Below are 21,153 nucleotides of genomic sequence, written 5' to 3' on the forward strand. Positions count from 1 at the left end.
GGCAGGGGTTCCTTTTGTGCCTTCTAAATGCAAAAACAAACCAGCAAATCCCTCCTTGATTCCCCCCACCCCTGAGGGCACTGAGAGGGGAATTCCACCTCTGCTTTGTTGGCACTACATCTCCCCAAAGTGCCCCAAAACCAGGGTGCCACAGTAACCACAATTAACTGGACCTTCTGCCACCCGATTTCTTTACCCTGATTTAGTATAACTAAATTTGCACGTGTGTGGGAAGGTTCTAGAAGGTTCCACACAAGTGCAAATCCATGTGGCTGTGGACTGTGGCCCTCCCTTCCCACAGGGCCCAGCCTGGTTTGCCCACAAGGATAAAGAAAACCAAGCCAGGGTTTAATGGAAGTCCTGCTCCCCTGCATCTCTTCCCTGCCACATTCTGAGAGTATCCAGGCCCAGATCCATTGCTAATTCCACCCGAAAGCAGCAGAGCACAGGTTCCCTTTCACCCCAGGGAAATGGAGAGTGGCCACAGGGAATGCAAGTCAATCCTACAGCTCGCAGAGCTCAGCTGGATTACGGAGTATCCAAATCCCTGGATTTGTCAGTTCCTGGTTTTCACTGAGGGAGGCGGTGTGGAAGTGACCCTTAGAAACAGCCCACGGGGTGTGGGCAAGGCAGCAGGTCACAGCCATGACCCCAAAATCCCACGGAGATCCCTTTGGAGCCAGACTCCTTTCGGCAGAGCTGTCCGGGCGCAGCCGGAGCGACGACGAGGAGCTGGAAGGAGGAGAAGTCACTGGGGAGGCGGAGGTGTGGCTGGAGGCTCCTCTGGAGAGCAGGCACGGTGGGGTGTGGCCTGTGGCACCTCCCAGGCCGGGCTCAGGTCCCCGCGCGGGACACCAGGTAGTAGAGGATGAAGAAGAGGAGGACGAGGGCCAGGGACACGGCGAGGAGCAGGCGGCGGTTGTCGCGGCCGGAGCGCGCCATGCCGGAGAAGCGCTTCACGCTGCCCGTCAGCAGCCCCGTCACGCTCAGGAAATCCGAGTCCTGCCGGAAAACACACCTTGGAGGCACTGCAGAATCACGGAACTTCCCGGGTTTCCTTGGCTCATCACAAGGATGAGCCAGTCCAGCTCCAAGCCCTGCACGGGATACCCCAACAATCCCAGTGCTTCTCCCTTCTCCCTTTGCCATCCCGCCTCTCATCCCAATTCCCCGATTTGCACACAAAGCCCCCTGTCCTGTCTCCCAGCTCCTTACCATGCCATCCAGGTAGCGGTTCTGTTCCTCAGCATCCTTGTCAATATCCAGAGCCAGCTGCAGGGCAAGGCAGGAAACGGGCATTAATGAGCTTTTAAAAGAGAACCTCTAAAGTCTGAAATGCAAATTATTTAAACAAGCTGCTGCTTTCCCAGCTCCAACAGACACACAGGGGCTTGTCTGGTGCAGGAACAAGGAAAATGGCATTTCCCTGTCAGGCAGGTGAAGTTTTCCAGCTGTGAAAATAAAGCCTGGCTGTCTAAATCTGCCAGCTAGAGAGGGGAGTTAAACCCTGGGACACAATGGCAGGAATTCAGCCTGCCCTTTTACACAGAGTCATCGACTTCTTTCATGGTTTGTACTAAACTTTTAATAATAATTTAGAGCTTAAAGCTCTAAATCAAAGCGTTTGTTGTTAATAGGAGCAAACCAGCTTTAAGAACAGCTACACAGAGACACGGGTATTTTCCAAAATTAATCCACCTGCCTTTTTTTTCATTAATTTTTCCCTGAGGAGATGAGCTTAGCAACACTCCTGTGTGATCAGGGCTTGGAGCAACCTGATCTAGTGGAAAGCGTCCCTGCCCATGGGAAGGGGCAAGACTGGATGAACCTGAAGGTCCTTTCCATGGTTCTGTGATCCCCTGCAGGACTCCTCCACCTCGGCACCTGCCGTGAGCTCGGCACTCACCGACTTCAGCCTGGTGACCTTGCTGGCCAGGCTGTCGGCCATCCGCTTGTTCTCCACATCCAGCAGGTCCTCCATGGCGCTCGGACTCTGCCCTGGGGAGAGGAGCGAGGAGCACACGTCGTCCCTGCCCCGCCACAGCACAGCTCCGTTCCCATCACAGCCCCTCCGCGCCGTGGAACCCTCCCAAAATGTGACCAAAACACCACAGACTTCCCCCAAATTGGCCAGGGCGAGAACCCAGACTGGCACCCTGAGCTGCTCAGCAGCAGGGGTTCCATGGGCAGTGACACCCAGGGGTGAGATTTGGGTGAAAACCCGAAAATCCGGGGCCCTTTGCCCCTCGGCCGCGTTGGGGTCTTCAGGCATCGCTTCCCATTGTGGAGCAGCCGGGATCTGGGGGGATCAGGAATTCCGGGGCAATGAGGGGCTAGGGGCTCAAAGGGGCACTTGGGGTTTATGGGGGGCGCTTAGGGGCTCAAATTAAGGGTGGGGGGGGCAATTAGGGGTTGGGGGGGCAGCCCAGGACCCCAAAAAGGGCCCAGGTGGGCAATTAGGGCTTGCGGGGGGGGGCTATAGGAGAGAAATCGGGGCACGGCAAGAGGCCCCCGTGGGGTTCAGTGGGATCGGGAGTTCTTGCTCCCTCTGACCCGCTCCAGCCCCGCCAACCCGTCCCCGTGGCTGTCCCTTGTCCCCTCACCTCGGCCCCGCTCCGCCATGGCCGCCCCGGCCCGTCCCGCCCCGCCGGGCGGAGCCGCCACGACATGTCCGCCCGCTCTTCCTCCTTCGCCTCCTCCTCCTCCTCCTTCCCCTCCTTCCCCCCGGCGCCGGGACCCTCGGGCCGCTCGCCCGGGCCGGGGCGGAGGGGCTGGGACTGCCCCCGAGGGATCCCGGGCCGCAGGTACGGGCAGCGCCCGCCGGGCACAGGGGGTGGGGGACAAAACCCGGGGGGACTGGGGACAGAGATAGCGCTCTGGGGACAAGAATAGGGGGCTGGGGACAAAAAAGATGTTGTGGGGAAATAATTAGGGGTTGGATAGAGGTTTGGGGGAAAAATAGGGGCTTGGGACAAAAATAGAGGTTTGGGGGAAAACATAGGGGTTGGGACAAAAATAGAGGTTTGAGCGGGGAAAGCAGGGTTTAGGGACATAAACAGGGGACAAAAAAAGGGGTTTGGAATTTAGCCAGATGGTGGGGGAAGGAGGTGGCAGTGTGAGGAAGCAGTATGGAAATGGGGGTATGCCCAGTGATCCATTGGGTCATGGCACCCCCCAAAAGCAGAGGTGGATCCCCTCCATCCCAGCCCCTGCGCATGGGGATGCTGTGTCCCTGCCCGGGGCCAGCCCAGCCTCTGTCTCCGCGGCTTTCTGCCTTCCAAAATGCAGGATCTGCCTCTTTTGGTCCCCCCAAAAATCCCCTCTGGGGCTGCGTGGGCAGGAGGGGACAGCCCGTGTGCCTCCCAAACCCCGGGGCCCTGGCATCCCGGTTTGTTGGGGTTGCTGTGGCCAGCTCATCCTCATCCTCATGGCAGCACGGAAGCCGAGCACATGTCCGAGCCCAAATCTGCCGGATTTCCCCCCGGTGCGAGCCACGTCCCAGCACCGCGGGCCCGCGTGGCTCCGTGAGCCGCTACAGCGGTGCCGTATCCAAAATAATCCCTGCGCATCCGCAGGGACATCCTCCCCCGGGGGCGGCCGGCTCCGGACGCGCCTCTTGGCCGCGCCTGCAGGCATCGGCCATCATCCAGCCCGGCACCGAGCCCTCCCCGCTCCGCTTCCCACCGCCTGCCAAGGTAGCTCCGCCTGCAGCCGGAGGATGCTCTCCCGCCTGGCTGCCTCGCCGCTCCATCCCCTGTCACTCCACGGGAATGTTTCTGCCTTTATTTGTTATTTTTCCCCCCTGTGCGGCAGCAGAAATCAGGGCAGGCGGGGAGGAGGAGGAGGAGGAGGAGGAGGCAGGGAGCTATTTCAGGGAGCTGCTGTTATCTGCTCCACGTTAATCCCCAGCTGGTGGGGGGGGGGAGGTTTTCCCTGAGTGCTTTCCTGGGAGAGCATATATTAAACATTGAAAAGCAAAGCGAGGAAGAAGAGGATTAGCGGGAGAGAGAGGAAGCCGGCTGCTGGCTTTGCTCGGGTTACCCATCTGCTCCACTTTTATGGATGCAGCAGTGTGAGCAATATCACTTGGGATTTATTTGTGTTGCGTTTTTTCCCTCCTTGCTCTCTCCACCCCTTTCTCGCTTCCCTCTCAGAGGTCTGTGTGCCGAGCTGCTTTTCCATCACCCTGGAAATCCCCTCATTCCCCTTCCTCCGGGCTGTGCCGTAGCTGGGCTGTTGGGATAATGGAGCTCCAGGCTGTGGTGTCCACGCTGGAAAGTGGGGAGCAGGACACGGTTCTCAAGGTGCTCCAGGTCTACAACCAAGAGGTGAGTGAGCATCAATGCTTCCCTCAGCTCAGGGACTCCTAAAAAATTATTATCCAGATCCCAAACAAAGCCTGGCTGGGAAATAAGAGTCAGGATGAGGGCTGAGTAGGAGGAGCTTTTATGTTAAGGCAGTTTTGGAGGTGCTGAGAGAGTCCAGGGAGGAGCTGCAGGTGAAAGGATGTTGGGATTTGCAAGTCAAAAGATGGTTGGAGGTGACTGCTGGGATCTCAAATGGCCACGGCTCTGAAAGCAGTAAATAATGAATGTAAAATATCAAACCCCAATGATCTGGAAGCAGAGATGGGAGCATTTCTAGCCTTAAAGTAGGAAAATATTATCTGTGGTGGTAAATCTCTGCTTGGAGAAAGGAGACTGGGTGGAGACCTCAGCTGTTTGCAGCTTCCTCCTGAGGGGCAGCGGAGGGGCAGCTCCAATCTCTGCTTTTTGACCAGTGACAGGACCCAAGAGAGCAGCTGGAGAGGTTTAGGTCGGATATTAGGAAAAGATTCTTCCCCCAGAGGGTGGTTGGGCACTGACCAGGCTCCCCAGGGAATGGGCACAGCCCCAAGGCTGCCAGAGCTCCAGGAGAGTTTGGACAATGCTCTCAGGCATAGGGTGGGATTGTCGTGGTGTCTGCACAGGGCCAGGAGCTGGACTGAATGGATCATGCGGGTTCCTTCCAGCTCAGGATATTCTATGGCTCTGTGAGATCCTGTTTGAAACAGCCTCTGGTTGTCAGGGAAATTTCCTTCGGAGGTTTCCCCTGAGAGGGGCTGGCCCTGTGGATCACTCTGACTCACTCTGCACCAGGCTGGAGTAGGTGGAAGCCAGCAGGGAAAACCTGAGGAATATTTTGCAAGAGTGTGTGTGTGTGTGTGTGAGAGAGAGAGAGAGAGAGGAACTATTCCTAACAGTCGGATTTGGAATGGGGAGATATTGGCCAAGAAGGAGCAGGTGTCTGTTAAGGACAGCACTGAGGATTAACAGCACCAGCAGCAGGTGCAGCACCAGCATCCTCGGGGTGCAAACAGTGTCTGTGTGCCCCCAAACCATGATATTTCCTGTTGCATTCCCCCAGCTGGGTCCTTCCTGGGGTATCAAGCCTAGGGAACTGCAACCACAGGGTTTGCTGGCCCGTCTGGAGGAAATGGAGCAGTCAAAGAGGATTATGAAACTGCAGATAAACCTGGCACGGCCTGGCATTGCTTCTGCTGCAAGGCTGATGGTTCTGTATCCTTTTCCTGCAGATTTGTTTTAATTCACTTTTGTGCACGCAGTTTTTGCTTGCTGGGAATATACTACAGCTAAAGCAAAACCCCAGGTGTGGCCAAAATATCCCCAGATGGCATTACAGCCTGAAAAGAGGATGTGCTGAGGGAAGAGCAAGGACTGAGCCATCAGCTTCTGATAGTGTGGATGGATCAGCTCATGGAGCTCACACACAGCCTGGCTGGAGTACACCTGTCCTGCCCTCACACCTGGGGCTGCTCCAGGCACTGTGTCCATCACTGCTTCCAGGCTGGACAGAACCAGTTCCACCTCTGGGCTCTTGGTGACTGCACACACATAATCAGTGTTTTATGGATTTTAAAGGTTTTTGTTCTCCAAGCTGGGATCAAGTGCTCTCTTGGTATGAACAAGGATTGCCTCAGTGTCTGGGAGGTGCTGTTTCTCCCCAGGCACCTGTGTTCCATGGGAGCAGGTTTGGTCAGGAAGGAGACTGGCAGTGAAAAACAAACAAAATAGCAAGAGAAATACAATGAATGCAAATCAGGAGTGTTTGTTAGCATGGGGACAGGATGGAGTGTGGAGATCAAGTCCCTTGTGTTTAAAGAACAACCTGGATAACCATGAGGATCCATTCCCATGTACCAAGGAGACAGGACTTCTTTGTGTCAGGAAAAGGAATAATAAATATCAAGGGGAGACGTGTAGGCACAGCTCAGTGGTGTCACTGAGCAGGAGAATTACCGGCTCTGATAGGATATTGGGATTGGGATGAATACCCACTGTGCTGCTGCAGTATTTAAACTAAATCCATCTGTCAGCTGGCCTTTGGCATTCCACTGGTGCTGTGGATCCAGGGGTGGTGCCCATGATATGGGGGGACTGTCAGGAGATGGTGTGTTTGCTGTTGCAGCATGTTTTGGACCCACTGCTTTCCAGCTGAAGGGCTCTGCTCTGGTCTCATGGAGTTTTAACCTATTCCTCTTTCTGGTTGATTCTGTTTTTCCCACAGAAATCTCAGTGCTTCATCTTCGAGGATGAGGAGCGGGAAGAGAGGAAGGTAGGCACACGCTGCTTGCTTTCCTCCTCTGGTCAGTGTGTAAATCTGCTGCTCTGTACTGATGGCCAGCTGGGCTTGGCAAGCAGCTCCCACAGGAGAAGAAATGAGAGTTTTCCATTAGCTTGGTTAGAGAATGGTGTGCTTGAAGTGTCTGGCTCTGTTTTTTCCATCAGTAATTGGTGGTTTTGGATAAAGGTCAGCATCCATCCGACACTAGCAGTGGTTCCATGATCCATATAGTCTCAGCCATGGATGTGATCTCTGCTGCCTCTGGACAGGGATCACAGCAGTGCTGGATCTGGGGGAGGGTGAGGGGCTCCACGGGGAGCCAGCAGTGGGATTTGCCAGGAGCTGTGTATTAGCAAATCCTTTGAGCTGGTGTAATCTGGCACTTGGAGGGAAGGACACTGCCTGCTCATTCCTGCTCCTGCAGCACTTTGTGACAGGGCTGGCCTCAGCCTGGCTGTTCTCCCACAAAAAACACTGTTTTCCCTGGATTATTTTCCAGCTGGCTCAGTTCTGTGGTCAGTTCACTGGTGGATGGTGCCAATGCCTGTGTTAGCACAGCAAGTGCAGGCCAGGTGACCTGGGTGGAGAGCAGGACCTCCTTTGGCTGTGCCAGGGCCAGCTGCTGCCACATGGAGTGTTCCAGGCACAGCCTGAAATGTGGTTCTGGATCTGATGAGATCTGAGCTCTTTGCCTTGCACTGACCTGCTGTGTGAGCTGGGACAGTCACAGGATGTGGCTTCAGGCACAGTGTCCCACTTTTGGGGTGTCTGCCATGAAATTTGAGATGAACATCACCACTAGTTCCTTGGGTGTTCAGATGGTTCAAGTTCAGGCACACACCCTGAGATCCCTTTCCCCTGAGCCAGCCTGAGGCTTTGGTTGCTGGGCCTGTATCTGAAATCTCCTCCCTGTGAGGAAGGAGAAGAGGAACAGCTGTACTTCATCATTTCCCCAGGATGTGAGTGTGGGGCACACCATGAGCCTCACGTTTAGGGCTGAAGTTCAGTTTTTCTTAATTCCTCTCCTCAGTGGTTTCATTTCACCAGGGGAGAGTCAGGTGGGATATCAGGAGGAATTTCTTCATGGAAAAAGTGGTCAGGCTTTGGAAGAGGCTGCCCAGGGAGGTGGTGTAGCCATCATCCATCTCTGGAGATATTCAGGGAATGACTGTTCCATGCTCTGATCTGGTTGTGAAGGTGCTGATTGATCACAGGTTGGACTGGATGGTCTGGAGGTCTTTTCCAACCTGGATGATTATGATTAATGATTCCAACCCTAATGACTCTCTGATTATTTCAAAGTGTAACCAATGGGGCTGTTAAGCCGGTTACAGACCTCATTTTTTGGGTTCTTTCTCTCTTGTAACATCACAGAAAGACCCGTGCTCTGAGCTGTGTTGCGTTTGAGGTCTGGTGGGCTCCCCCAGCGGTGTGTGTGGGTTACTGGTGTGATGTGAAGTGTTGCCACTCGTGGTTCAGCCTGAGCTGCCGTGTCTGTGAGGCCTTGCCTGTGCTCTCTTGCTTCTCTGTGTCTCACCGTTCCCCATGAGCTTTGCAGCTCCAGTGAATTGTGTTAGTGGGGCTCTGCCAGTCTGTACCTATGGAAGATCTGGGCCAGTAGGTCTCCAGACAGCACTGAAATTAAGGAGATGCTGCTTATTTGAATCTCCTGAGGTCTCTTTGCCTCTTTTCCCAAGGCATCAGGTGCTCCTCTCACCTGCCTTGGGTCCTGTGTCCCTCCCTTGTGCAGTGGGCAGGTCTGCCCTGTCAGCCTGAGCCATCCTCACCAGGGCAGAGCTACAACAGTGACCTGTTTGTGCTTTCCCTTTGCACCCAACACCCTCTGCAAGTCATGTTTTCCTGGTTGCTCTTGCCCAAACTGGTCAGGATCAATGCCAGAGCCAGGCACTTCCTGAGTGCCACCGAGTGCACATTTGAGCAGGCCCAGGTGACACTGCTACTGTCCAGGGCAGAGCATGCCAGGGCCATAGGGAGCCCTGGGAAGTGTCACTATCCAAGGCATTGCTTGTTTCCACCTGCACAGAAAATGGCCCAGCTGCTGATCAAGTTCTTGGAGAGAGAGCTGCAGCCATCCTGCCAGGTCACCTGCCTGGAGAGCATCCGCATCCTGTCCCGGGACAAGCACTGCCTCGACCCTTTCACCACCAAGGAGGGCCTGAAGACCCTCTCCAGGCACGCCGGCATCGATTACTCCGAGGAGCTCATCCGGGAGGTGCCAGACTTGGATGTAATCCTGGAATCCCTGAAATGCCTGTGCAACATCGTGTTCAGCAGCGCCATGGCGCAGGAGCTGACGGCAGAGGGGCGGCTGGTGGTGGGGCTGGCCCGGCGCATCAAGCTCTACAACGAGCGGAGTCTTCCTCACGACATCAAGTTCTTCGACCTGCGCCTGCTGTTCCTGCTGACGGCCCTCAGGGTGGACATCCGGCAGCAGCTCGCCCAGGAGCTCCGGGGAGTCAGCCTCATGACAGACACCCTGGAGCTGACCCTCGGGGTCAAGTGGTTGGACCCCTACGAAGTGGCCACCGAGGAGGGACTTCTCCCACCTTTGCCTCGGCAGGAGACGGAGCGAGCCATGGAGATCCTCAAAGTGCTCTTCAACATCACCTTTGATTCCAGCAAGAGGGAGGTGGACGAGGTGAGCTCCTTGGGCCCGTGGCATTCACGTGTCTCCGGGCTCTGGCTTTGCAGGTTTTCTCTTCCCTTGCGTTTTGTCATGTCCCAGACTGGTCCTTGTGCACCCTCAGGGTGGTGAGGGACTCAGGTGTCCTTAGGGCATTGCCTGTGTCCAGTGCAGTGCTATCCCTTACTTTGCCTGTGCTTTTAGCATTCCCAAATGGAGAACTGAGAGTCTGCTTTCCCTGGAACGCCCTGCAGTCCCTGATCAGGCTGCTGGAGGGGGGAATGGGCTGCAGGCTCTAGGATGCCCTTTGCTGACTGAGGTGTTCCTTTCTCCGTGTTGGGGCCAGGAAGATGCTGCTTTGTACAGGCACTTGGGTGCCCTCCTGCGCCACTGCCTCATGATCTCTGCCGACGGCGAGGACCGCACCGAGGAGTTCCACAGGTCTGTGTTGGGAGCAGCTTCACCTGGAGCTTCGCCAGCTCCCCCAGGCACATCCTGCCTCACCCTGGGCTGTTGGGAGGGTCCCTGCTGACCAGCAGCTTTTGCGTTTAGCCTGGGGATCCCTCATGCTGCTGGAACTTAAAAACAGCCTTTCCTGCCCTGGGAATGCCATGTGACAGTGCCCTGGCCTCCTGACCCCTGAGATCTTGTTCCATGTTCTGTGTCAGGCTGTCCCTATGGTGACATCTACCTCAGTGGGCAACTGGCCAGAGAAGAAGTGTGCTGCTTTAAAACGTCCATGAGGTGCCCTTAATTAGTCTTAAGCCATGCTGAGAAATTGGCTGTGTCATGTTGCCAAGCATTACTGGTGCAGGGGTTTCAGCTTGGAGCAGGTGACACCACCCTGTCCCCAACAATACGTAGCTGGGGGGATCCCAAGCAGTGATGGTGTGGAACATCAGGATTAGGAGTGACACAGGAGACTCCAGAGACACGCCTTGGACTACCCAGATTGGTCCTGCTTGGCTCTGTGTCAAGATCTGTGGGTTCTCAGATGTCACTGAAGTATCTTTGGACTCTCAGCATATAGTTAGCTGCCCAAAAAGCATCTTAAGTTATCCCCTTTCAGTGGTGTGAGGAGCTTGAGATGCTCCAGGAAAACTTGGATTGCCAGATCCTCACACTCCTGCAAGTTAGTGGTGGGCCTTCATTTCTGCAGAGCTGAAGAAAGCTCCATCACTGTGTGTTCACTTCTCTTCTCTTTCACACGTGCAGCCACACAGTCAACCTGCTGGGCAACCTGCCCCTGAAGTGTCTGGATGTGCTCCTGACTCCCAAAGTGCGGCCGGGCTCGCTGGAATACATGGGCGTCAACATGGATGCGGTCAGCATCCTCCTGGACTTCCTGGAGCGGCGCCTGGACAGGGTGAGTGGTGGGGCTGCTTCTTCCCACAGGTCCAGGGCACCTTTCTCTCAGCCTGGAAGAGCCTGGTGGGAGCAGCACGTTTGGTTTGAAGTTAGCCCTTTGTAGGAGGAAAAGCTTTTGGTAGAGCTGTGGTTGGTGGGACTAAACCAACATCCCTGAACTGGAAAGGTGACTGCCATTGCTTTGGGAGCTGCAGGCAGTGAGATCAGTGGAACAGTGGATGATTAGCTAATAATTAACTGGGTGACTGACAAATCTGCCCTGTTTCACTCAGCAGTGATCCAGTGGGCAGTTCTGGAAACCTGAGTTCATGTTATTTTTAAGCTGACTACAGTTTTCAGCCTCTAGTGTTGTTCCAAAGGGCCTCCAGATTTTACCACTGCACTCTCTGCCCTGGGTGCCCTGCCCAAGTATTTCTGGCACTGTCAGTGCCACAGCAAGTGGTGTGGGGAGGAAGGAGGCCCTGAATAACTGTGGCAGAGATTGGGAAGCTCCGTGTCCATCCATCTCCCTGGTGGTCTGTGCTCATGTTCTCTAGCATGAGCCAGACAAGCTGAGCTCAGCATGACTGACGTGCTGCTCCTTCTGGGGATGTTCCTGCAGGGCCACAAGCTGAAGGAGAGCTTGACCCCTGTGCTGAACCTGCTGACAGAGAGTGCCCGAGTCCACCGGCAGACCAGGAAGTTCCTGAAGGCCAGGGTATGCTGTGCTCAGCCCCACGTTCAGGGGCGCTGCGAGCCCTGCTTGCGGCCACCCTCCAGACACCTCTGCTGTGGGTGGCTTTGGTACCCACAGTGACCTGTCACCCTCACTGTGGCCCTGCAGGTGCTGCCGCCGCTGCGGGACGTGCGGAACCGGCCGGAGGTGGGCAATTCCCTGCGGAACAAGCTGGTGAGGCTCATGACGCACATCGACACCGACGTCAAGCACTGCGCCGCCGAGTTCCTCTTCGTGCTCTGCAAGGAGAGTGGTGAGTCCTGGGGGGCTTCCACAGGGAGAGCCTGAGATGGGGACCCTCTGCAGGGCTGCTGCCTCCCCTTGGGAGGGAGTGGGGAAAAGGGGAGGGCTCCAGGAGCTCTGTGGGAAGGAGGTGGTGTCTCTCAGGCCAGCGGTGAGGGACAGGACACCCCTGCACCCTGCACACAGCCTGGCCCACGTTCAGCTCCCACGCACGGGCCTTGCTCCCCGTCAGCACCTCCGTGTCTCCACGGCCTGGAGACATGGCAAAACCGTGCTGCTGGGGCTGGCAGGAACACGGGGCTGGAGCACAGGGTGGTCTCTGTCCCTTCTCCCGGCAGTGTCCCGGTTTGTGAAGTACACGGGCTACGGGAACGCCGCGGGGCTGCTGGCGGCGCGGGGCCTCATGGCCGGCGGCCGGGAAGAGGGCGAGTACTCGGAGGATGAAGACACGGACACGGAGGAGTACAAAGAGGCAAAGCCCAAGTAAAGAGGTCCACTCCCCCTCTAGAGCTCCCCTTCTCCCATATCTTCCTCCTCTTCATCCCTCTTCACGCACCTGCTGCCATCTCCCTGTTCTCTCTTCCATGTGCAGCAGAAGTGGAAGTCCCTGTTTTTCCTACCCCTGTCCAGAGCTCAGTGTTGCTACACCCAGCTGGTTTTTGGTTCCTCTTTTCCCTTCCCTCTTTTTCCCTTCCCTCTTTTTTTTTTTTTCTCCTTTCTCCTTTCCTCTGCAGTGGGTGGTATCTTGAGGGTGGGGGTTCCAGGCCTGTGCCCACCCATGCGTTCCCCACACACTGTTCAGTGTCCCTGCAGGTTGGGTTTGTTGGGATTTTCTCCGTTAGCTTTTGTCTCTTTCCTTGAGGAGAGGGAGGAAATGTCACCTGCCGTCATGTACTTCATTTCCAATGGCACTGTGGCATTAGCAGGAGGGGATGTTAGAGAAAAGGGAGGTGTTTGTAAGGATGTAGGCCAGAATCCCTAGCAGCACTGTGATGGTACTTGGGGCTCAGGGCACGAGCAGCGGTGACAGCCAGTCCTGCTATGCCATTCCTCTGCCCCATGAGGCTCAGAAGGATTCTAAACAGCCCTTTGTCACCTGCTGTCCCCCTCCTGAGCCCTGGCCTCACTGCTCTCTGTGCAGCATCAACCCTGTGACGGGACGTGTGGAGGAGAAGCTGCCCAACCCCATGGAAGGGATGACAGAGGAGCAGAAGGAGCATGAAGCCATGAAATTGGTCAACATGTTTGACAAGTTGTCCAGGTACTGGGACATGGTGTGTGTCGGGGGTACATCTGTCACAAACCTTCCTTTGGCTGCGTTCCCAAGGCCTGAAGGGATCTAGGAGAGGGAGTGGCAGGGGATATGTGAGGAAACTCTTCCCTCAGCATGGCTCCATGACATGCAAGGAAAACACTGCCAGCTCCTCCAGCTTTGGCATGGTGGGACACTGTGGAATTCCTTGCTGTGCCTGTGCTGTTCCCAAGCACCTGCTGCTCTCTAGGTTTGTCCAGGTGCTTGGGAAGGACAGCAGCGTCTGTCCTGGCAATGCAGCTCAGGGGGAAGAAGCATTTTGGGGACAGACAGCGGGGACAGATGGCAGCCAGCCTCTTTCCCTGTTGGAGTGCTTTCTTCACTTATCTCTGTTAGCCCACAGGAGCCGAGCTGAGTTCAGGCTTTCAACAGTAGGAGGGAATTAAGTCCATCCTATGTTGGAGGGAAAGGAACATGGACACAAGCATTAGTTTTCCTCTGGGAATCCTGAACCACACAGAACAGGACTCTAGAAAGGAGTTCCAGGGAATAGGATTGTGCTTCCAGGCCATTGCTTTACCATGTTGGAAGTTTTAGGGTTGGGACCGTCCCCACTTCTCAGAAGGGATCTTTAGTGGTGCCAGGGGTGTTCCAGCCCATTTCCACAAGCCCCACCTTGCTGCTGTATTCCTGGTTTGTTCCCATGCTCAGCTGCAGCTCTGCCTTACCTTTCCCCTCTCCTCCTGGCTGCAGGGAGAAGGTGATCCAGCCCATGGGCATCACTCCGAGCGGCAACCTGGCGCCCATGGAGAACGCCATCCGCAGCATGGCCGACGAGCGCTCGTCCTCCGACTCGGACCTGGGGCTGGACTGAGGCAGCTCCTGCCCCAGCCACGGAGAGCCGGCCTGGAGCCGCCCTCCCTCGGAACTGGTGCTGCACCCAGGGGCTGGCACTGCGCCGGGACTGTCCCTGTGGGATCCGGATCCGGCCCGGAGCCCTCACAGCCCACCACATGGAACACCTGCCTCCTTCCTGTGGTAATCGGCGGAAGAAATGCAGCACTCAATATGAGTGATCAGCAAATCTCAAAGCTTTATTGATAGGCACATACATTTATATTGGTGTTAATGAGGCTAATACATATTGCAAAAAGTGAGCTCATTATTGGTTAGTTACTTATCAGCTAACTACGCCTACCTTATCATTCTTGAGGCTACTATGCTGCAGCTGTTTACATATTTTCTTCATGTTTCCAACTAACGAACCTCTCCCCCATCCTGATGTTGCACCAAGGGCACAGTGCCCTTGCCAGGTTTGGACACTGACTGCTGACTCCTATCCTCGTCTCCTTCATCCCTAACTAACGGTATTATGTCAGTGTGACCTGTGTTAGCTAGCCAGCTGTTCACAAAATCCTCCACACTTCCCCTGTTTTTCTGTTGCACAAGCATAGTCTGATTAAATGCAGCAAATATCATTCTTTGAACCATGTTCTGTAAGCACATGCAAAAACAAGGCAAAACTAACACTACTAACAAAGCTATAATGCCTACTATAATGATAATTCTAACAATAGAGCGCAACCATGATCCCAAGCCTAATGATTTGAGCCATTCATCAATACCAGAGCCCGATTCTACTTGTAAATTTCCAGTTAACCTTCGCAGCTCAGAGAGCTGGGAGTGAATGGACTGGGAATGATCAGAGAGGTTCATGCAACACATGCCCTCAAATTCTTCACAACCATGGCCTTGTGCCAGTAAAAGGGAGTCAATTGCAGCTCTATTCTGAAGCGTTGCATAGCGAATAGAATCAACATCAAGCAAAAGGCTAGAAAGTGCTGAAAAGGTGGCATTAGTTTGCTTAGCAAGCCAGCACCCTAGCTTGTTTAAAATGGCATGGGCACCTGCTGCTGATACCCCTGGCAAAAGAACAATATCCATGCAGCACACTGAGTATTTTGACACTTAATACAAGCTAATCTCTTAGGCCCTCTATGATAAAACGTATGAAGTGCTGGAATGAGGCTTAGTATACTGTCCAGAGATTGACACCGATCAATCGCTCGGTCAATGGCAAAGCTACACTGTCCTTCAGCTTGAGAAGTATCGGTCGAATGGTGATCAGCAGCTTTGCCTCCACTCGCTGACGGTCCTCCTCGCTCAGTTGTCTGGGGTCCGGTTCCATCTAACACAGCTGCTCGGGTCCATTTAGCAGGTACCCACAAGGATCCTGTAGGGGTAGAAACACAAAGATACCCGCGGCCCCAGTATAATACCTTAGCAGGACCTTGCCATTGTCCTGTCTTGGGGTCTCTATACTTTACCCATACGTCCTGCTTCACACTATCTTTCTCTGTTACATAATGACGAATTACAGCAGGAACTTTGCTTTCCCCAAAAACACACAGGTGATTTAAAACAAATAGACATTTTAGCAACCTCTCTTGCGGCTCTCTAATATCTTTGAATTTACCTAGATATTTTTTCAAAGTACCATTAGCTCTCTCTACAATCGCTTGTCCTGTCGGGGAATTAGGGATGCCTGTCACGTGTTCAATCCCCCACATTTGCATGAACTGTTTTATTCTTTTGCTGCTGTAGGCAGGTCCATTGTCTGTCTTAATATGTCGTGGCACTCCCATTACAGCAAAGCAGCTACTGAGATGCCTCTCCACGTGCCCTGCTTTCTCACCAGTTTGTGCTGTGGCCCATATAAAATGACTGTAGGTGTCTATAGTAACATGCACATACTTTATCCTTCCAAACTCAGCAACATGTGTGACATCCGTTTGCCAGGTCTCATTTGTATTCAGCCCTCTGGGGTTAACTCCTAGACCTAACCCGCAGCCCCCGTTATGATGACTACATATGGGACAGGCTTTGACTATTGCCCGTGCCTCTTCCAGAGATATCTGAAATTCTCTATGGAGGCCTTTTGCATTTTGGTGAAACACGGAGTGTACCTCTCTGGCCATAGTCTGCCTGGGAATTGGAGTCACATGTGTGATTGAGACTAGCTTATCTGCTCGTGCATTACCCTCTCCTAGGCCAATATCCCACTTATGACTTCTGATATGAATGACAGAAAAAGGATACTTCCTCAGCTTAATTGCCCTCTGTAACTGTATAAACAGCTCATGTAACCTCCTGTTCTGAACTTCTTTTATAGAGGCATCTTCTATTTGCTCGCATACTCCAGCGACATATAAAGAATCTGTCACTATATTGAGAGGCCCAGAAAAATGCATCATGGCCCAAACAACAGCCAATAACTCCATCGTTTGTAAAGTATCCAACTCGGAGGCCTGGAGAATCTGATGGTGCCATTGTCCCTTTTCCTGCCAGGTCACTGCAGCAATTCTGGATTTTCTTCCTGCATCCGTGTAGGCTGTTACAGCATCCGACAGGGGTTTCTGTGACCTTTTTGGGCATTGAATCCAACCCCATTGCTCTATCCAATTCAACGGTATATTGGGGATATCATCAGTGGCAATCACACTTCCAGCTCCCAACAGTGCCTCTTGTAATTCCACACTGTTTATCAGGTACCAGGTCAATGTGTCTTTCTTCATTGGTACCCGTATCTGATCAGGCTCCTTTCCCATGATCTGTAGTGTTCGTTCACGACCCTTTTTGAGCAACTCAGCCAAAATTTCAATCTTTTGAAGAAGGGTTTTATGCTGTTGAAGTGGAGGAGATATCCATTCCAAGGCCCACACCTCCCCCGTTTTTCTGTTTTGCTGAGTAAGTGCACCTAGTAAGTATTTAGTTCCACACCAAACTGTCAGCTGTATTGGGAGGTTAAGGTCTCGTCTCCGGACACTGCCTTGTGTCACACAGTCCAGTATCTGTCTGTCTTCTTTGCTTGTTGAATGGTCAACGTTTCTCTTGCTCTTGATAAAGTTTCACATTCTTCATTGAAATCCATCTGGATTTTGCACCTGTTAAAACACAAACAAATCCCACGTCCCCGCAGGAATGAAGAATTTTCTCAAAATCTTAGAGGTGAAGAATGGGTCCTGGTTTCATTTTGCAATGTTACATACAGAAATGTTAAGATAAGAGTAATTAGGAATAAATTCAGATAATACACACAATCAACAACACATACAAAATCAGAAAATTACCAAACACTACAACACTGAACTCTTATCCCAGAGTCTGCGACAGCTGATAAACCTTAAAATGACAGAGAATTGGAGAAATCATGTCCGGATTCATGTTTCTCCAAATCACCTCTGAAAATGGCTCAGCCGTCATAGATGGTCAAATTGCCAAGTCAAAAGGACTTGAATACTATTTGATGCAGAAAACATCTGGGTTGATTGTCAATCACTCCATCCAAATAGAGCTAGAGCTTGGCCAGAGCCCGAACTCTAATTGGTGTGTGTCACTTAACATACTTTTTAAACAGGATTTTTAAAAACAATCCTTATAAACAAAAAACTTTAGGGTTACAAACCAATTAAATTATCAAACAATTGAATCCTTCTGAAGTTTCTGTCAAGACAGAGATTTTCCAAACACAGCAAACTTCTTGAATTCTCTGCTGGAGTATTCCTGTAATAATAATTAAAAGAACTACAAAACTGGCAATTTGGATAAAAACCCTCAAAAACATCTAAATAGTTAGGAAATAAAAGACAGGATCCTGAAGAGACACGTGTCTTGCAGGTGATCACACAAAAAAAAATAGAAAAACACATGAAAGCCGGCTGCAAACACCACAACAACATACTAACAACAACTCTCATCACAAAAATCTGAAAACTCCCTAACAAGAAGTTCTTGAAGGGGTTAAGACAACCTTCCCAAAGTATTCATCTAGTATTAACAACAATCACTATCTATCAGCATTACTTACAAAAACTGAAAATAACAAAGGTTATAAACTTAATATAAATAATTCTTAAAACTTTGAATCATTGGGGAATTGACTGATGACCCCACAACAGGATCTGATTCACCTTTCCCAAATGCTTTGTCTTCCAAGACACCTTGGGTAATTAAATATTTGCTAATACTTTCATCTTTACACGACATTTTGTTTCCCTGGGAATAATTTTTTACAATAGAAGCAGTTCCCTTTTTTTTTTTTTTCTTTTTCTTTTTTTTTTTTTTTTAATGAATTAAGCTGGCATTTTGTTATACTGAGATTTCTTACTGATTGACAACAATCATTAACTGAAGGATAACAGGCTGGTAAGGCTGGACAGTTTGCATAGATATTTTAAAACAAAACTGAGAAAGATGACAGATAATTTCAAACACAAATAATTTCACTTAAAATAAGGACAGTACAAAAACAATTAGCACATTTACATCCCTTTATCTAATGCCATCTCTTAATGAATAGAAGAGAGCAAAGACCATAAAGACCATAGTATACAGAAATATTACAGTTTAAATCTTCTCACATGTAGTCCAAACAGAAACTAGGAAGTTTATTTAGATTCTGTTCCCTTAAAAGGTTGTTCCTGCCTCAGGTAAGGGAAAGGCAATGAAGTCATGAAACTTAAAGCAATCAAACCCAAATACTCTAACACTTTTAAAAAAGCAAACACATTTACAAAAAAAAAAAAAACCCCAAAAAACTGGTAAACAAACTGTAAAGCCTGTGGAACAGTTGGGTAAAATGCCCCGTATAACATCTGGATGAAGCACTGTGTGAATTTTCAGAAGTTTTTCATTCTGATCTTGAAGAAAATTCCTGACCTGTTTTTTCTCAGACACTTGTTTGAATTGTGGCGATGGGCTGGCTGCTGTGGTTGCTAGGCAGCTGTGACAGGGCGGTGCCTTGAGGAATGTCTGCCCGCGCCCGTCTCCGCCTGCTTGGGCACAGCTTCAGCCTGGGCCACCTCGGGGGTGCGGAAAGGAACGCCCTCGCCCGGACCCGCACAGCCCCGGTCTCCTTTGGGCTCCGTTCTGCCTGGGTCTCCGCTCGGGCTGGTTCCCTCTGGCTCTGCGCCAACACCCACAGCCAGCGGGAGCATGTCCCGCGCCGCTTGTGCTTTTGTGCGCTTGCAAAAAGTGAAAAAGCCCTCCCAGCTCCAGCTTTCGGGTTTCGCGTTACTGGTGCGCGTCCGCCGCCGCTACCACTGGCACTGCGCTTATCGCTGCCGCGTATTCGGCCCCCGCGTCTCGCCTTGTCTGGCCCGGCCCCGGCTGGCACTTCCCTCGCGATCTGTGCTCTTTCCCTACGGACATCTGCCGTGCGAGTTTTTGTCACCGTGCGTGTCACTGGACCCGCGGTGCGCGTAACCGCCGCCGGCACCGAGCATGCCACCACTGCCACACGCGTTCTCTCCGCCGCGTCTGCCCCGGGCTCTCCCGCGGCCCCTGTTGCCCTCCTGGTCCCGAACTTACGCCACTCTGTTAATTCATGTACTGTATAAGGATTTTGAGAAACTCCTTGTGCACACCCGTAAGCTAACAACTGTGGGAGCTCTTTCTGCAAGTCTATGTCCTTAACCTGACGCTTTTTTAAAAAGCAAGTAAATAAATAATATGCTGCTTGCCTTTTCATTTCCATTTCCATTTCCATTTTTGAGAACGTCGACGTTTTTGCAGCCCTTCAAGGTTTCGGCAGCACGTATCGGCCGGGCTCTTCTATAAGGTCACCCAGGGCGCGGCACTTTTCGCTTTTTCAGCAGTGCTTATTCGCCGTCCTTGCTGCTGTAGGACCCGAACTCCTTCACCGATCCACCGTGGTTGCCGTTACCGATTTAACGTCCGGGGTCACCATTTGTGGTAATCGGCGGAAGAAATGCAGCACTCAATATGAGTGATCAGCAAATCTCAAAGCTTTATTGATAGGCACATACATTTATATTGGTGTTAATGAGGCTAATACATATTGCAAAAAGTGAGCTCATTATTGGTTAGTTACTTATCAGCTAACTACGCCTACCTTATCATTCTTGAGGCTACTATGCTGCAGCTGTTTACATATTTTCTTCATGTTTCCAACTAACGAACCTCTCCCCCATCCTGATGTTGCACCAAGGGCACAGTGCCCTTGCCAGGTTTGGACACTGACTGCTGACTCCTATCCTCGTCTCCTTCATCCCTAACTAACGGTATTATGTCAGTGTGACCTGTGTTAGCTAGCCAGCTGTTCACAAAATCCTCCACACCTTCCCAGCTCCATAGCCACCTCTCCGTGACCTGGCTCCACCTCGGTTTCTCCTGTCAGCAGCCTTGAGGATTTCACGCTCCAAATTGCTTCCAGGACTCTCCAGTAGGATTTTTGGTTTTTGAATATGTGCTGTTTGGGAAGAAGGGTCAGGGGGAGGCTCTTCCTGCCACTTCATCAGGGTTCAGTGATCCACGGAGCCTCCTGTGTGCACGTGGCTGAGTGTGTGAGTGGAGGCTGCTCCCCAGGAATGCCCTGGGAAGGGGGGCTGCCAGAGAGGGGTGTGGGCCTCCAGGAGGAATGGGATCTGCAGGGCATGGCTGTATCTATTTCTGTGCACACCCAGAATGTGTGGGTGAGCTGAGTAGAGCCGGTGAGGCCGTGGAAGCTTCCATCATTCCATTGGCCGCAGGACAGAGTGCGTGGGCAGCTGCTGGGAATGCTCCAATGTCCCTTCCCTGGCACTGGGCACTGTCCCTGTCACCACCCAGCTGGGTTTGGGCATTCACCTCTCCCCACCTCCTGCTTTCCAGACAAAAGGCCAATACCTGTGCTCTGTCCTTGGCTCATCCTTGCTGTCCCCAGGTCGCTGTGTCCCCCAGGGGCTGCTGTCAGGCCTGGTGTAGATTTATCTTTGTTTTTATTCCTGTTTTCTTTGGAAAGAAAATCTCATTTGTCTCATGTATCCGAGTTCCCAAACCTCCTGTCACGAGTAGGAATGCACAAGTGATGCTAGAATAAAGCCAACCTGACATGTGGGAGTGTGGCAGTGATTCCTCCCAGCAAGGAAATCCCTGTGGCAGAGCATTCCAGGTGTTCTGCCCATGTGTCCTTAGGAGCTGGGGGTGTTCCTGAGCATGGAACTAGGAGAATGGTCTAGGAGGTGAAGAGCTGGAGGGGTGCTTTGCTTGGTTTTCCAGTTTCCACTGCTGAGGCCCCTCCAGTGCAGTGTCCAGCTCTGGGCCCCTCATGGCAAGGAGGATACTGTGAAGTATGTGCAAGGAAGGGAACAGAGCTGGAGAAGTGTCTGGGAACAAGGAGCTGAGGTGGCTCAGGGAGAAAAGGAGGCTCAGGGGGGAGCTTTTGCCTCTCTACAGGAGGGTGCAGCTCCCAGGGAACAAGGGATGGGACAAGAGGAAGCGGCCTCAAGCTCTGCCAGGGGTGGTTCA

General features: G+C 52.3%; 2 protein-coding genes across 5 annotated transcripts; one reads left to right on the top strand and one right to left on the bottom strand.

The window, feature by feature from the left end:
* Window positions 1-540: 540 nt before the first annotated feature.
* On the bottom strand, window positions 541-2,735 carry BET1L (Bet1 golgi vesicular membrane trafficking protein like). Its single transcript, XM_064425731.1, has 4 exons — window positions 2,604-2,735; window positions 1,907-1,998; window positions 1,216-1,272; window positions 541-1,002 (listed from the first exon to the last, which is right to left on the bottom strand). The coding sequence occupies exons 1-4, from the start codon at window positions 2,620-2,622 to the stop codon at window positions 835-837; spliced, it is 336 nt and encodes a 111-aa protein (XP_064281801.1). The 5' UTR covers window positions 2,623-2,735; the 3' UTR covers window positions 541-834.
* On the top strand, window positions 2,074-13,874 carry RIC8A (RIC8 guanine nucleotide exchange factor A). Of its 4 annotated transcripts, none has more exons than XM_064425719.1 (11): window positions 2,074-2,202; window positions 4,155-4,328; window positions 6,568-6,615; window positions 8,669-9,283; window positions 9,615-9,709; window positions 10,484-10,634; window positions 11,238-11,333; window positions 11,460-11,604; window positions 11,933-12,077; window positions 12,736-12,855; window positions 13,600-13,874. In XM_064425719.1, the coding sequence occupies exons 2-11, from the start codon at window positions 4,245-4,247 to the stop codon at window positions 13,718-13,720; spliced, it is 1,620 nt and encodes a 539-aa protein (XP_064281789.1). In that variant the 5' UTR covers window positions 2,074-2,202; window positions 4,155-4,244; the 3' UTR covers window positions 13,721-13,874. The 4 variants fall into 4 exon arrangements, with proteins under 4 accessions (XP_064281789.1, XP_064281791.1, XP_064281788.1 ...); XM_064425721.1 differs by lacking the exon at window positions 2,074-2,202 and adding an exon at window positions 2,646-2,804; XM_064425718.1 differs by lacking the exon at window positions 2,074-2,202 and adding an exon at window positions 2,942-3,695.
* The last annotated feature ends 7,279 nt before the right edge of the window (window positions 13,875-21,153 follow it).

This window comes from Passer domesticus, chromosome 6, assembly GCF_036417665.1.
Source record: "Passer domesticus isolate bPasDom1 chromosome 6, bPasDom1.hap1, whole genome shotgun sequence".
NCBI lineage: Eukaryota > Metazoa > Chordata > Aves > Passeriformes > Passeridae > Passer > Passer domesticus.